The 15,000-nt window shown below is 48.7% G+C and overlaps 5 protein-coding genes across 5 annotated transcripts in view; 4 read left to right on the forward strand and 1 right to left on the reverse strand.

The window, feature by feature from the left end:
- LOC126579034 (uncharacterized) overlaps positions 1 to 5,407 on the reverse strand; it is a 7,898-nt gene extending 2,491 nt beyond the window's left edge. The window contains exons 1-2 of the mRNA XM_050242243.1: positions 5,177 to 5,407; positions 4,448 to 5,094 (exon numbers count right to left, since the gene is read on the reverse strand). Coding sequence (XP_050098200.1) covers positions 4,448 to 5,094; positions 5,177 to 5,407 — 878 coding nt within the window. The remainder of the gene's footprint in view (positions 1 to 4,447; positions 5,095 to 5,176) is intronic.
- A 1,795-nt stretch (positions 5,408 to 7,202) lies between these two features.
- On the forward strand, positions 7,203 to 8,214 carry LOC126576454 (chymotrypsin-2-like). The gene is made up of 3 exons (XM_050237726.1): positions 7,203 to 7,273; positions 7,361 to 7,776; positions 7,851 to 8,214. The coding sequence occupies exons 1-3, from the start codon at positions 7,216 to 7,218 to the stop codon at positions 8,142 to 8,144; spliced, it is 768 nt and encodes a 255-aa protein (XP_050093683.1). The 5' UTR covers positions 7,203 to 7,215; the 3' UTR covers positions 8,145 to 8,214.
- Positions 8,215 to 9,431: 1,217 nt separating this feature from the next.
- LOC126576453 (chymotrypsin-2-like) lies at positions 9,432 to 10,293 on the forward strand. The gene is made up of 2 exons (XM_050237725.1): positions 9,432 to 9,932; positions 9,994 to 10,293. The coding sequence occupies exons 1-2, from the start codon at positions 9,432 to 9,434 to the stop codon at positions 10,291 to 10,293; spliced, it is 801 nt and encodes a 266-aa protein (XP_050093682.1).
- Positions 10,294 to 10,666: 373 nt separating this feature from the next.
- LOC126576455 (chymotrypsin-2-like) lies at positions 10,667 to 11,516 on the forward strand. The gene is made up of 2 exons (XM_050237727.1): positions 10,667 to 10,724; positions 10,795 to 11,516. Exons 1-2 carry the CDS (start codon positions 10,667 to 10,669, stop codon positions 11,514 to 11,516), a joined length of 780 nt encoding a protein of 259 aa, XP_050093684.1.
- Positions 11,517 to 11,829: 313 nt separating this feature from the next.
- LOC126576378 (chymotrypsin-1-like) lies at positions 11,830 to 12,767 on the forward strand. Its single transcript, XM_050237630.1, has 4 exons — positions 11,830 to 11,884; positions 11,944 to 12,344; positions 12,412 to 12,561; positions 12,627 to 12,767. The coding sequence occupies exons 1-4, from the start codon at positions 11,830 to 11,832 to the stop codon at positions 12,765 to 12,767; spliced, it is 747 nt and encodes a 248-aa protein (XP_050093587.1).
- The last annotated feature ends 2,233 nt before the right edge of the window (positions 12,768 to 15,000 follow it).

The raw sequence follows: 15,000 nt of genomic DNA on the forward strand, positions 1-15,000 counted from the left end.
ACAAATGGGGACGATGATGACGATGGTAATGATTAAGGTGGATGTGTAGGGAGGAAGAACAATCGCACGTGGTGAGATAAGGTAACTTCCATGACACGACTAAGTGATATAACAAAGTCGCTGAGTGACAAGGACGAGAGACCACAAGAGCACACCATGCTTCATACTGATACCGGGAATGCCTTTTTGATTATTTAACATTCTAGTTCCTGCCACTCCTGTGCGATGGTGCGTGGTGCGATGTATATCTTCATTTCCACCTCTCTACACCACATTTTCAAACGCTAACGACGCGACAATGACGATAGAACGAACGGAATATTCGTATCTTTGGTGGCGGTGGTGCGTTGGATCGGTAGCATGGATGCAGTTGGTTCTTGCTGAAATGGAAAGGAGAACCTTGCTTTACCTGGTGGGTCTACTAGCGTTTGTCGGAAGGACGCTCTGCTGTAAACCGTGCTCTTATACCTCTTCGCACAACCGACCGCTGGGCTGTAGGGAGAATTTATTTGCAGTAATTTGCATACTTTGACGCGTTGTCCTCACATCGTTCACCACCATTTGAATGCCATTCTTGGACCGAGACATAACATAAGGTAAATGCAAAGAGAAAGAAGGAAAAAAAAAGAAACGCTGCTGTGAAACGTGCAGGTGAAGAGTGTCGGTTAGTCTCCGGCACAAGCACTGCATGTAGTTCATCACTAAACTCGTCATCACTAAGGGAAACAACAGGATGGCCAACAGGGCTACTACGAACGAAGCGCTGAAGGTGATGGTAGTTTTATGTGTGTACCACCGCATCCTGCGTTTTGCATGATCGTTAGAAACACCGTTGGCGACACCGTCGTCACCGAGCTCGTCATCATTATTTGCTCCATGGCCTGCTTAGCATTTCATCATTCCGCATCCATTTGTTTTCCCACCAGGCCGCATGCTAGTGGGGGCGCACACACATCCTTTATTTTCCCTTTCCGACTGTCTTCTGCTGGTGCCTGGCCATGTTTTCGAAGCGAGGCTGATAAAAAAAGAGTATTCTTGGAAAATATTTTCCTTATTTTCATCGCCGCCGTGGGTTTACATTCTCGTGGTGCTGCCAATGTAAACGTTATGGTTGGTTGGGGAATGGGGCTGGAATTCACTTTCACATACAAGAGACGACGGCTGTTGGCAAGTGAATAAGGAATTCCATTTACCAGTTCTAGCGTCACTAGCATAACATGGCTGCATGTGTATTTCGTGATGCACCTGCCATCCTATTTTACCACCAAAGGTATTTATAGTACATCAGCTGAACGTCCAATTCTTTCTCTCGTATTCTCTGATCCTTCAAACTATTCATCCTTTGTTACTTTTATAAAACAGTGAAGCATGAATTATTGTTCTTCACGGGTAGCATAAGGCACTATCCGTCGTGGTGGGATAGTATCTTTCCCACGAAATCCTTGAACGCATTGCTAATCCTCTTGCAAGAGCTCGTAAGTAGTGTGTACAGAAGTGGTGGTTCCAAACAACTGCACCTGCTGCGAACACAACATCCAACACCAGTTCCAAGTTTCGCACAAGTTGTACAGGTGCTCTACACTCAAATATGGTGTGGTGAAGTAAATTGAAATCATTATGCTCGTAGTGTGCTATGAATTTGAGAGCAGCTAACTAACTAGCTGCTTCCGTTGCACTACTGCACGCATGTGTTCCTGGTTGTAGCTGTGCATACTTTTGCTATGTTGCGGTTTTCGTCGGGCTGTCTCCTAATCCGTATCGTTTCCCATTGCGCTCGCTGCTAGAGCAGCGGGACTGGTGGCAAAAAATGGTTAAACTTGTGGTCAGAAACAGATGAGACGGTGGTACGCTTAACCAAAAGGCGCCGACTGGTGGAAGCGACACCTCATAAATTATCAAGATAAATTACAACACTCACTCTCGTCGTCGTCTATTTTTTCCTTACACCTCCGCTCCTTATAAGTCGACAATGATTTTGAAGGGCTCTTGGGGGGGGGGGGGGGGGGTGCAAAATAGGGCCTCGGGTTTTTGGTCAACTTGTAGTTCGTGAGCTTTGCTTAGCAGCTCCGGAGCTGTAATCCTTTATGACAATTAACATAAACTTTCGTAAGTATTCGTGCCCAGTTGCGAGCTGTGAGTACGTGGACAGGAGGAGGCCCTAGGGTTGGCGGTTTGTCTTGAGGTTTTGTCGTAAATGCAAGGGAGGGTTAGCGAGCAATCTTGCCAATTACTGTGCGGAGCCACAGACCAAACTTCTTCGGCCAGTGTTAGAGCATTCATCCACTTGTCTCTCGTACACTCCTTGGCTAACGGGAAGGTTGAGTGCTAATTTGCAGTGCATTTGATTCCATTAAGTTGAGGTAAATCGTTGGAGGCACAGATTTGCATAACCTAGGCAATAAAGCCGATTAAGTAAATGATCGCTGTTCAAAGATTTGTTTCTCTTTCTCCTACAGACAGTAATCAGGCAGCTGAGTGATAGGCACCAATTAGGGACATTTGTTGCAACATTCTCAACATAAACATGAGCAAAAGGATAGACAAATGTCTGTTAATAAAGCAGACTAAACGAACGGCCAACTGGTTCGTTTGCATTGAGTCGCTTTGTAGCTTTGTAGCTTTGTAGCTAATGAATGGTTGTTGTTGTCGCTAATTACTGGAGAGCCGTTTTTCAGGGGAAAATGGAAAACAAACGATGTTTGAGTGAGTAAACGGAGAGCTGTTTCCAGTTTCCTTTCGTTCGCTTTTCGTCGGCACATTGGCATTGGAATGGGAAGTCCTTTTTTTGCGCTGTGCCCGAGTACGACTGCACGTTGGCATGCTGGCATGCTGGCACGTCAGGGAATTACGATCCACATCGATCATATCCTAGTGTTTCCTAGCCCACCCGGAATGGTGCAACACATTTGCAACATCCGTTGCAGTCGGGAGCTCCAGCTTCAGTTGCCAGTTCTCAAATTTACGAAACAATAGTTCACGGTGTTCACACTCTCCATGCCGCACTCGGTTCCCGAGGAGTAGCGGGTGATATTTCAACCTCGCTCACCCCCCCCCGAAGTGCACATCCGTGGCGAACGTACGTGGCGACGGAAATGGCGTGACCATCATTGGCCGTCCGGGAACGGGCACGCCGCTGAATTAATTGGTAAAATCTGACTTGGCATACTAATGTCGCTGTCATTAGTTTTGATTAAATTTATGAAACGAAGCAGGCGCCGAGGCGGCGCTCTCTCGCTCGCTCCGCGGCGATTTTGGCGATTGGCTTCCCGCAAGGGATCCACGATGGCTGATCGTAAAAATGGTACAACAGCAACCCATGAGAACATGGCTGGTTGTCGATGGAGAGTTGTCGTCAAATCCCCCCCAACATGCCGAGCATGGATAGAGGTTAGCCATTAAGTGGCATGTTTGCATGAAGAAGGAAGGTTTTTGTTTGTCTCAGACCAAACACAGAGTCTCAGTGCCGGTGTTGGCTCTACCGGAAACGAAGCTCTGCTGTTGCACTGTCGATGGATTAAACCCTCCTAGCACCGGAGCTCCTGGTTGGCCGACAATGACACGTGTGCGAGCAAGGGTGTTATGTCTAGGAGGAGCGTCTATCGTGTCACGTAACCGTTCGTCTATGTCAGGCAACGGCCGAGACTTGAGAATAACGTGAAGGGTCGGACGGCACGGGCCGCAGGCGCTGGTTGACGCTTGCTAAGCAAACAAGCGTCCTTATAGTGACGGTGTGGAGGAGTGTAAAGTTTTCGTTTAATTAATTTGGATTGGCATGGCGTGTGTGTTGGGGCTTGAATAGGGGACAGGGCGAGCCCTAGGTGGCACATGCCTTTGTAACGTTTCGTGTAGAAGTTCCCTTGGCTTCACACGTTCATTGTCAATCAATTGATTTTGGGATTTTGATTCGTGTGTGCTTGAGGTAAACATAATCGCCCAATTCATAGGCAACAAATCTCTTCTCGGAAGCGAAGAGATGAATGTGTTTGATGGTTTTTGGTCCCCCCCTTTTCAATGAACCGCTCAACATACAGAAACATGTCAAGATGGAGTGACACTTTGCAACTAAATTCAAGAGGGACACCGTTTGCCAAACGGAACGGAAGGCACACTGCACTCTGTGGAATATTCTTTTACGTCCTTCCTTTTCATATTCCCAACAGCTTATGCATTTAAATGGCTTAGAGAAATGGTCGTAACTCGATTCGATGCTTCACTATAGAGAACACAATTTGCGTTGCATTTATTGGACGGAAATGGAAGGTATTCTAACCTTCGATTATGAATGCGTGTGGCTTCCGGTGAATCGCTTTTAAAATATGGTGCACGGTAGACGAGACTGTCACGGGCACGCCACGGACCGGGCTGTAGTAATACTGAATGCGTTCTTCGGGGGGATTCTGATCTCTATTGAGCCTTTCCGTTCGTTTACCAGCGGCGTTGCTGGGACTGAGAGCGTTTCTCGTCGGTCTTGGAAGCGGTCGGACCCATCTTGAGCCACTGCTCGCACCGCTTGCGTGATACTTCGAGCCGTGCCCAGGGTATGTCCTCCCCGAGCAACCAGGCAAAGCGCTCGTCCTCGTACAGATCGTACGGTCCATCGGTGATTGGGAAACCGTTCGGTTCAGAGACCGCATCCAGCATACACCACACCCCGGACAGTGAATCACGGTCGGCGGGTTCTAGCAGCAGCAGCTGCTGCTGCTCCTTCGGATCGATCGGTTGCACTTTGCGCTGCCGACGGCCACGGCCACGGTGCGACTGCTGCTTTTGCTGCTCGTCCAGGTGATGCTTAAGGTTACACTTGTGGAGCATCTCGTCGATGAAACTTTGAAACTCTGCACTAAAGCCACTCGGTGCCGCTTCGAACATCGGAAAATCACTCGTCCGCCTAGCGTCTGGTTCTGGTTCCGCTTCACCTGCGGCACTGTCGCTCGGTGGCAATAATAAATCTTCGGCATTTTCCACTTCCACTGCCGGGCCCGGCTGCTGCTCCCGTTGCTGCTGCTCGGCAAGCAGTTGATCATAGACGTGCCGGAACTCGGCGGTAAACTGGTTGAGCAGCATCATATCGTCACCTTCATCGCTGCCCGGTTGCTGCCATTGGTAAATGTAAACGGAACGGGAGAGTAATGAAGAATCATGAGGCGCCCACTGTCTGTTCTCTTCGGTTTTTTACCTTTGCACGTTGATCCAAAAGAATGTAAGATTCATCTAAATCGCTGAACGGCTCTGATAAGCCACTGCGGCCGGAAATGGCTGAGTCACATCTTGATGATGGTTGCTGCACCACGGATTCGGCCATCTCGAGCGCTGACAGTGGACGCAAAAGATGAAGAATACTCTCGGAGAAGGCTTTCCGAACGTCCGGATCTTCACTAGAGCGTGTTTCCATCGGTGGTACGTCCATGCTGGCGGTGGGTACGTGAATGAAAGTGAATCAAACAATGCAGCCTACCAGCTGATGGAAAACGATTTTGTTGGATCGATAGAAGCTAGTGTGTGGCACCGATGTCACGGCAGGGACCCGGGGTAGTTTGTTTGACCCGATTTTCGACGAATGCATCGCAGGGCAATGGACAATGGAATGGTACGCAACAGAAGCGAAAGGCATTAACGCGCAGCGAGTGTGCTCAAGTAAGTTGCAGAGATTGATATTAAACAGATTGGAGTACAGGAAGCTGGTCAGACTGACGTCGGAGAGTGACTTGGGGACAACCTTTATCGTTTTTTTGGTCACGGAGTGTCACGGTCTCAAGGGTAAACTTGGCTTGTAGGGGACGCCGTTCTATAATTGTAACCAATCCGATAAGGGTAATGTGTGCAGTGTTGCTGTACTTTCCCAGCGCACTCGCATTACACGATCGGCAAGTCGGTTATTCCGTAATTGATACCATCGATTGATATCTACGGCGATAACTGATAACGGGCAACACGCCGCAGATTTGAGCATGAATGATGATATTCGCTTTTGTGCTGACGCTGTTACCCTTCGCAACGCTCTTTCGATAAGATATTGTAATGGTTTTGCAATCGTGAATGACTGAAATTTGGGTTTAAGCGAAAAGGATTTGGAGACTTAGTTTAAGGGGGGATTTCGGTACTTTCGGGCCAAAAAAAGGCCCGTTTATGACGATTTTTTGTAACGTAACCATTCAACTTTAATGTTTCAAGTAAATGCCATAATAATTTACAATTTTTGAAAAATATTTGGTATCATTTTGAGCAACATTCATTGAAAAATTAACCCGTGGCATCAAATTTTGGTAGGCGTGTCGTCACAAAGGTACTTTTTCTGGCGCCCATTGTAGCTGCGTGATGGGTCATCAGAAAAATACAAATCGATATTCGTTACAAAGATTATAAACTTATCTAAGTAGCTCCGGAGAGATTTTGTTGATATTCCAATTTTTCGATTTTTGGCTGATTTTTGAAGTTAAAAAAGTGATGCTTTTTGCGATTCTGCAAAAAAAACGAGCTTTACATAATTTTTACAAAAAAAGTATCAACAATTTAAATGAAATCCCGACGGGACTACTTGGCAAAGAGTGTACAGATTATGTGTTAAAAATTTCAAATCGATCGGCCCAGTAGTTTTTACGGTACGATGGGCACCGACTTTGAAAATGTTGGTTTTGGGAAACGCGCCATGTATGAAACGCGGATTTAAAAAAATCTGTAACTTGGTCAGTTTTCCTTCGATTGATCCAAAACTTTTACACACTACTCTTGAAAGGATCAGCTTACAGAGAAAAATGTTAAAAACATGTGTCACAAAAGTAAATAAATACCAAAGCCCCCCCTAAAAACCAATTTTCAATCGTGAACGAAAGGCGATGTTTAGCGAACGCCGATGGAGACGCCACACAAAGGGGGGATTTATTTTTGAAATTAAATTTGCTTTACATCTTTGATTGTTACCTGAACTCATGGTGGAATTGATGGACGGTTGCACTTGAATGTCGTTTGGGGTTTTCCTAAGTCTCAACGAGAAGAGCGGTGGAGCCTCAACCCAGTAGCAACGCCACCTTATCAGGCGTGATAAGCAGGGTCCCATAAATCAAAATTTTACATCAATTTACAAATCTTTGGCGTCTGGGGCATAGATTACCGTGTATGCGTGGTTTGGGTTCCTTTGGAATGAGTTTTGTGCAGCGACGGATGGGTATATAAAACGAGTGCCAGCTCGGGAACTAACCAACAAACCATCGCTGCATCATGTTCCGTCTCAGCGTTCTGCTTACCATCGGATTTGCCGTTTCGGCCCTCGCTGGAAGTACGTCGTGTAGTGAGAAGTGTTCGGTTTCGAGGGTGAACTAACTGTTGCCGTGCTCTCTCTCTCTCTCTCCTTTCCCTTCCACAGCTCTGTCGCCAGAGTTCACCGAGTGGGCTGGACGTATTGTGGGAGGCCAGAACGCTGGAACGAACCAGTTCCCGTTCCAGGTGTCGCTGCGATCGGCTGGCAATGCGCATTTCTGCGGCGGATCCATCATCAACAACCGCTACGTGCTGTCCGCTGCTCACTGCACCGTTGGCCGTACTACCGGAAACACCATCACCGTGGTTGGAACCATCTTCCTGAACAGTGGAGGTGTTAGCCACGCCACCGCCCGTATCGTCAACCACCCGTCCTACAACGGCAACACCCTCGCCAACGATGTTTCGCTGGTGCAGACCGCTTCCTTCATCACCTACAATGCCGCTGTGCAGCCGATCGCTCTTGGCTCGAACTTTGTCACCGGTGGAGGTGCTACCGCTTCCGGATGGGGCCAGCTTGGAGTAAGTACCGTTCGCCCGCGAACACGATCCGTGTGAACTGAGGGTATTAACCAATTTCCTTCCATTTTGTGCAGGCCAACATTGGAATCCCGAACCATCTGCAGTTCCTGAACACCCAGATCATCACCCTGGCTGACTGCCGTAACCGTCACACCGCGGCCAATGCCGGGCGCGTCCACGACCACACCGTCTGCACGCTCAGCCCATCCGGACAGGGACTGTGCATGGGAGATTCGGGTGGCCCACTGACTCAGGGTGGTGCCGTCCACGGAATCGTATCGTGGGGTATCCCGTGCGGTCTTGGCATGCCCGATGTGTTCGCCCGTGTTTCGTCGTTCGTCGGCTGGATCACCGCCAACGCCGTCTAAGCGATCGTACACTGTTTGTGATGAAATGAAAATGATCCTGTGAGATTCCAATACAACAAATTGTCAAATCAATTCCAATGGTGTTATCTATGGAAAATCGAAAGAAAGGTTGTTTTCGTCATGAGATAATGTTTGCTATTTTAACAAAAATTTGGATGCACATGCAATACGATCACGTGTTTGTTTGGTGTATTTGAATGAACTCAATTCTCATGTTTGATCATTGCTGTCCTGGTATCCTGTGACAATTATTCGGAACATCAAACGTGATTCATTCTTTCGGGGATGTTAATTAATATCCTAATAGTTTTTTATACGACCAAATAATGCAGCGTGGTAGTTTCCATCACTGGCAATGGTTACTTGATCTGGGGATTCTACAAATCCCGTAAAATTTATCGTTGTCGATACAAACGAATAATTAATTTAAAATAATTCACTACTTATCTAGTCCCTCGTTTCAAAAATCCACTTTAGGCCCAAGGATATTTTTTCCGACAATTTTCCCGTTTCTTTTTCTGGGGATTGCACTGATGAGTTGGATTGTTGCGACTGGCCGTTGCTATAAAAAATATGGCAACGCACATTTTTTTCGGGAAGCATTCAGGGGTTAACCTTTGGGTGACTTCGACGCAATTCAGACCACGACGTGATCAGCAACATTTTGGCAGACAAAGATGGATTCTAAAAATAAGCGCGCGTGTTGTAATAGGCCATAAATGGCTGTTGCACTGAAGCCGATAACAGATGGTTTTATGATACGTTTTCATTTTCTTACTTCTCGATGGCGGCTAAAGGTAGCCATCACCAGACGCCGGGCCAGGTTAGATAAGAAGGATGCCTTAGATTAGGTTACCTAATTGCATTGATTAGCACGCGTTAAACACCTGCAGCAGCACCAAGCAGACCACCACCCTATAAACGCCAAAAACCAAACGCTAACCTGTGTTTACGGAGAGAGCGGAATGGGTTGTCGAAAATTCAATAGCGAACGGAAATTGGCGAATCATCGTCACCATCGTGTGTTGCATTTTAGCACGTGGCGTAATGCTCAATCGGATTATGCATTATCAGCCCATGTCTACGGGATAAGGTGGCCGGTATTATCAGTGATCCTAATGCTATTAACGCAGCTGCGCCGCCGTGAACGGCTTAGTGATAAGCACTTCTCCCTTTGCGATTGAGGGTTGAGAACTGAGGTATAAAAACCGTTGATCTTTCCCTGACTGAGGACAAACGATAGTAAGAAACCGTCCGAGAGTGAAGTGTACGCCAAAGAAAAGCACAATGTCCCGTAACGTCGCTGCAGCTGCGGTGCTGATCGTCAGCTACCTGATGATGGTGGTGGCGACTGCTACTGGATCCGCAATGGACGATCCATCGTACAAACAGTGGAAAGGACGCATCGTTGGTGGACGTTACGCGCAGGATGGAGACTTCCCGTACCAAGCATCGCTCCGCACGCTCGACGGGATGCACATTTGTGGCGGTGCCGTCCTGAACCGGCAATGGGTCATCACGGCAGCTTCCTGTGTTTTTGGACGAACGCTCGATGATACCCGGGTTATTGTCGGTGCGTACCGGTTGAGCCAGGGAGGCTACAATCTCGGACTGCGACGCATCATCATGCATCCCAACTTTGCCTCCGCCACGTTGGCCAACGATGTGGCCGTTGTTCGCGTTTCCACCCCAATGGTGCTCAGTGATGCCGTCCAGGGTGTACAGCTGGGATCGTACCGGATCGCAGTAGCCTACGGTGCTCTGGTGTCCGGTTGGGGTCGTTTAGAAGTGAGTATTACCAGCGGTTTTTAGAATCGAAACCCGTAGCTGATGTTTTCTGTCGTTTCAGTTCTCCAACCCAACGTTCCCAGACAATCTGCAGTACATTGCGGTGAACGTGATCTCTGAGTTGGAGTGCCGTGCACGGTTCGCTTCGCCTTACGATGAGCGCATCTACACCTCAACGCTCTGCAGCTCTAGCCCCGTTGGTGAGGGCACGTGTCTGGGAGACGCAGGAAGCCCGCTGGTGCACGGTGCTGAACTGCATGGCATCGTTTCGTGGGGCATTCCGTGCGGTGAAGGATATCCCGATGTGTACGCTCGGATCTCATCTCACCGTGGCTGGATTCTGGCGCACACACTAATCTAAGGTCTTAGTTGTAGCTGAATAAATCGAATGTATGTATCGTGCATGATGTGTTGTTAGTCGCGCGAGGCCTCTAGGAGCGTGCAGACGCGAGCCCATCAATCAGAACGGTGTAGATTGAGTGAGTGGCAGGCGTCTGACAGGCGTAACACCGGGAACCACTGATCCACTTATCGGGCCTGCATGTCGCTGGCGTTGTACGTTGTCAATTGCGCTGCACTGTCATGTCATCGCATGCCAGCTACTGCCCGCAGCTGCCGATAAAGACGAGCGGCCGAACGAACGAAGCAAAAACCAAGCTGACTATAAAATCGTTGCGGAGATAGCACAGTGCCAAAGCACAATCGGATCGGATCAGCAGCCAAAACGCAGCGCAATGAAACGCTTCTGTGCCCTCTCGGTGTTGTGTTTGGTGGTGTTGGCCAGTGCTACAGGTAGGAATCGTGAGCTACACGTGGCACCATCATCAACTTCACTGCACTGGTTGCATGTCATTTCCCACAGAGAATGGCGGCGAAACGGCTGACTGGATGGGCCGGATCATCGGTGGGCAGGATGCAGTAACGGGCCAGTTCCCGTACCAGGTGTCACTGCGAACGGCGTTCGATTTTCATTTCTGCGGTGGAGCGATCATCGGTGATCGTTGGCTTTTAACCGCGGCCCACTGTGTCATCGGTCGGGAACCGAGCGAGATTGTGGCCGTTCTTGGATCGCTTTCGAAACAACGCGGTGGTTCGTACTACGAACTCAAAGACATCATTGTGCATCCAAACTACAACGGATGGAATCAGGACAATGATATCGCCATTCTGTGGCTGCAAAAATCGATCCGATTCAGTACCACCGTCTTCCCGGTGAAAATGGCACGCAACTATGCATCGGGAAATATGGCGGTGCTCGCTTCCGGTTGGGGTCTCACCTCGGTCAGCACAGCGGCACAGCCGGATGTGCTGCAGTACGTTGCGCTGCGTACGATCGACAACGGGGAGTGTATGCGTCGGTTCACAAATCTCGAGAATCGTTCCGTGACGCCAACCAACCTGTGCACGTACAGTCGTACCAGCCAAGGAACTTGCATGGGAGACTCCGGTGGTCCACTGGTGAACAACGGTGAGCTGGTAGGTTTGGTATCCTGGGGCATCCCATGTGCCGCTGGTTATCCCGATGTCTACGTACGCGTCGCTTCATACCGTTCCTGGGTCACTGCCATCACGAGTGTACACTAAATTGGTGGGCTGTTCCGGAAACACACGGCACCAGAATAAAGCTCGCATTCCAGCGTGAATGCTGATGTGTTTGTGACAGCAAGAGGCGTTTGGTCTTCTTCTTACTTCGTCTTCATATCGTGCAACATCACGCGCCAGGGGGTTCGATTAGATTTGCTGATAGTGAATGACGCCAGAGCTTCGTCATCGCGAGCTACTTAACGCGTAGCTTTATCTTAATCGGTGTGCAATTCGGAAGGCCCGTCTGGTGATAAAAGACTGCCTCTGAAAGACGATTCGGTTCAGTATCCTTTGTGATCCGCTTCGATACAACATGTTCCGTGCAGTGCTGGTGCTTAGCGTCTTGGTGGCGATTGCCACCGCTGGTCGTAAGTAGAACAGAAAGTGAAGGTCAGCAACTTGCCCTCTAAGGGATTCGGTCCTCTAGCTACTCCTGACAGACGTATCGTCGGGGGGATCGCTACCGTAGCAGGCGATGCTCCGTGGATGGTGTCACTGCGCAATTCGCTCAACTCGCACCTCTGTGGTGGTACTCTGTTGAGTAATCGCTTCGTGCTATCGACGGCCAACTGTTTGACGGGACGAATTGCCACGGCTACGATGGCGGTCGCTGGAACGCGCTTCCTAAACACCGTTGCCGTTCCGTATTGGGGCATCCAGATCATCGTGCACCCGAATTACAACGTCAATACGCTCGAGAACGATGTCGCCCTGTTCCAGACGGCCATTCCATTAATTTTGACGCAATCAGTTCAACCTCTCGCCCTATCGCCCGATGTGATTGGCACCGCCGTTCGTGCTCGTGTGTTCGGTTGGGGAGCCATCCAGGTCTGATCCACGCGTAGTGACCTAGGAGATGGTGACAATTAATATCTGCTATCGATTCCTTTTGTAGGATGGAGGTGGAAACTCTAACGCGCTAAACTTCCTTAACGTCAACACGCTCAGCAACGATGACTGTGCGAGCTTCCTGGGCGCAGAAGGATGGCGCATTGGACCATCGTCGCTCTGTACGCTCACTCGCGAGGGCCAGGGAATTTGTGGCGTAAGTTTTAAGTTCCTCCGTAGTCCGTTTCTGCTTCTAAATGCGGTTTTTTCTCTGGTTCCTAGGGAGACGAGGGTGGTGCGCTTGTGCTGGACAATTATGCAATCGGTGTGGCCTCGTGGTCCGTGGAGTCCTGTGCCAGCGGTCGACCGGATGTGTTTGTGCGTATTTCGTCTGTCCGTAGCTGGATTCTTAACTTTATCTAAAGTGAGGCCACGTTGCGAGTCATCGCAATCGAAAAGATGATAAAAAATAACCATGTCAACATTTCTGCAAAAATTATTCATTTTTCAAGAGTATGTTTGTTAATTTTTGAAAGGAAATGATTGGGCTCGTAATGGGATTCAGTGTCGGAAATGAAATGTTCTTGAAGTAAATGACAAAAAACGGGGGAGGAACTTATTCACTTTCAATATTCGTCGAGGTGTCAACGGGAACATATCGATAACGGTATTGGCACTGGCTTGCGGACAGCTTCTATTACTCAGGACAAGCGGCAGTTGTAACGCCACGGCATCGCTATACGATGGGTGGTGGTGTTGCAGCATGAAATTGAATTACCCCCCCCCCCCCACCGCTTCAGGCGCCCGTGCTTAATTCCTTTTGCATTCCTACACCCGTTGGGTGACGATGCAGTAAAAATATTCTTATCCGAAGCCAAACGAATGGCACGGTTCACCGTCGCCTAACTGGGACACATACTGTCGGGCTCTCGGAAAGTGCATAAAAATCTCCTCATCGACTTTATCCGGTCCCGGAGACCCGCACCTATCGCATCGGATACGGAGAAATGGGTTTGAATAGTACAGAGTTAACGGCAGCAAGAATTAGCTAATCCAATTTCGGTGTCATTTAGACCGTACAACTCTTCCCCGTTTTCTCTCCTCCCCTTCGCCCGATGTCTGGTTTCAAATCGCACATTGAGTGGCTTTCCAGTAGCAGCAGCAGCAGCAACCAGTAGCAGCAGAGAACGAAGTGCTGGAGCACGGGAACGACGAAACCAGAATCCAATTTCATCGGTAAGTAGCACATTGGCGGATGGACGTTAGATAGTTGATTGGCAACAGTGAGATTGGGCCCCGATGGTGACGACTGTCGATGACAACATGGTTTGGGGACCGGCGCATTGGCATTTGCTTTCGTCGTCCAGCGACGTCGGTGACGATGGCAGCCAGAGTCAACGAGAGCATAATGTAGCGATACAAATTATAAAACAAAACGATCCTGTTTGTCCCATCTTCTTCAGCCAATTCAATGGAATTGGTTCGATCCGTTCCAGTTCCCGGCCAGTAACGGCCAGTCCAGTGGCCAATGCTTGGCGGTTTGCTCAACTATCGATCAATATGAAACAAGACAGCAACTGGCAGCAACTTAACTGGAAAGAACCGTTTTCGGGTGCAATCGTTTGAGGCATCTCACCTTGAGGTATCAATTCAGTATTGGTAAAAGTGATTTCGGTGTGTATTGTTATCAGCATTTCAAGAATATGATGAAAACCTCTTTCAATTTTGAATATCACAAACGAACTGAAACATCTCGGCGTGTGAATGAAGTGATCCCATTGTACCGGTGAAGAAGGAAATTCCCAGAAACTCCAGCATCGAGTTCGAACTTTTGCTCGCATAATGCACAGGGGGTAGGGCTGCATCAACCGACCGCAGGAAGTGTGCCGGAAAATGGGGGGGAAACTTTTTTTTAATAAAGAATTTTATTTTGGCCTCGAAACAAGAGCTTCTGCTACTGATGCTGCGGTTTGTATTAAAAAGCTGCTGGTAAGTACAGCTCGGGCTTGTTATCGGCCAATCTTGGCTGCTACCTCGACCGACGCACCGACTTCATCCGTTCGCTCTCTTTTTCTCTCACTGCGAAAGGATGCGAATTGCACGATGCATCGGGGTGCGTACGTCACGCGTTTGAAGTCCCGGTGGATGCCAATGGCAGAATGGTTCAGGGAAATGGAGCTGCCCGTGGTCCGCAGGATGGTTGGAGTAGTAAAAAAAGAGGGAACGGAACGGAAAGTTTGCTTCTTGACGGCGCCTCACCAGTATTAGACTGTTCCGGGTGGTTCCTCCCGGTTAATACTTCACAGTTGCTTAATCAGTTTTTCCCAGCGTAGAGTCTTGTCTGGGGAGGTTCAACTTTTGTAATATGGCAGTACGCAGTAAGGCTCAATTTGTGAGTTGGCCGGAGCAGGATTTCTTCTGCTTCGTACTTCCACGCTAAACTGCAATCATCTCCGGTCGGTGAGGAGCAAGTGAAACTTAGCTGTTCGCATGCTGCTGCATGGCGTGTAAGGATCTAATTGCAAAGATGAAAACTGACTATCCATGCGGTTGACTCACTTCCGGGCTTTCTATGATAAGAAACTCCGACTCTGATAAAATTCGATTGCAGTTTTTTTTTATTGAAAATAGTTTACAAGGCGTGATGAAATTGGCT

This window comes from Anopheles aquasalis, chromosome 3 (genome assembly GCF_943734665.1).
Source record: "Anopheles aquasalis chromosome 3, idAnoAquaMG_Q_19, whole genome shotgun sequence".
NCBI lineage: Eukaryota > Metazoa > Arthropoda > Insecta > Diptera > Culicidae > Anopheles > Anopheles aquasalis.

Excerpts from the sequence above, each read along its gene's own strand:
- LOC126576378 (XM_050237630.1), top strand. The coding sequence starts at position 11,830 with ATGTTCCGTGCAGTGCTGGTGCTTAGCGTCTTGGTGGCGATTGCCACC. Across the intron at positions 12,345-12,411 it reads TCGGTTGGGGAGCCATCCAG|GATGGAGGTGGAAACTCTAA; the intron begins GTCTGATCCACG and ends TTCCTTTTGTAG. Across the intron at positions 12,562-12,626 it reads AGGGCCAGGGAATTTGTGGC|GGAGACGAGGGTGGTGCGCT; the intron begins GTAAGTTTTAAG and ends TCTGGTTCCTAG.
- LOC126576453 (XM_050237725.1), top strand. The coding sequence starts at position 9,432 with ATGTCCCGTAACGTCGCTGCAGCTGCGGTGCTGATCGTCAGCTACCTG. Across the intron at positions 9,933-9,993 it reads CCGGTTGGGGTCGTTTAGAA|TTCTCCAACCCAACGTTCCC; the intron begins GTGAGTATTACC and ends CTGTCGTTTCAG.
- LOC126576455 (XM_050237727.1), top strand. The coding sequence starts at position 10,667 with ATGAAACGCTTCTGTGCCCTCTCGGTGTTGTGTTTGGTGGTGTTGGCC. Across the intron at positions 10,725-10,794 it reads GGTGTTGGCCAGTGCTACAG|AGAATGGCGGCGAAACGGCT; the intron begins GTAGGAATCGTG and ends CATTTCCCACAG.
- LOC126576454 (XM_050237726.1), top strand. The coding sequence starts at position 7,216 with ATGTTCCGTCTCAGCGTTCTGCTTACCATCGGATTTGCCGTTTCGGCC. Across the intron at positions 7,274-7,360 it reads CGTTTCGGCCCTCGCTGGAA|CTCTGTCGCCAGAGTTCACC; the intron begins GTACGTCGTGTA and ends TCCCTTCCACAG. Across the intron at positions 7,777-7,850 it reads CCGGATGGGGCCAGCTTGGA|GCCAACATTGGAATCCCGAA; the intron begins GTAAGTACCGTT and ends CATTTTGTGCAG.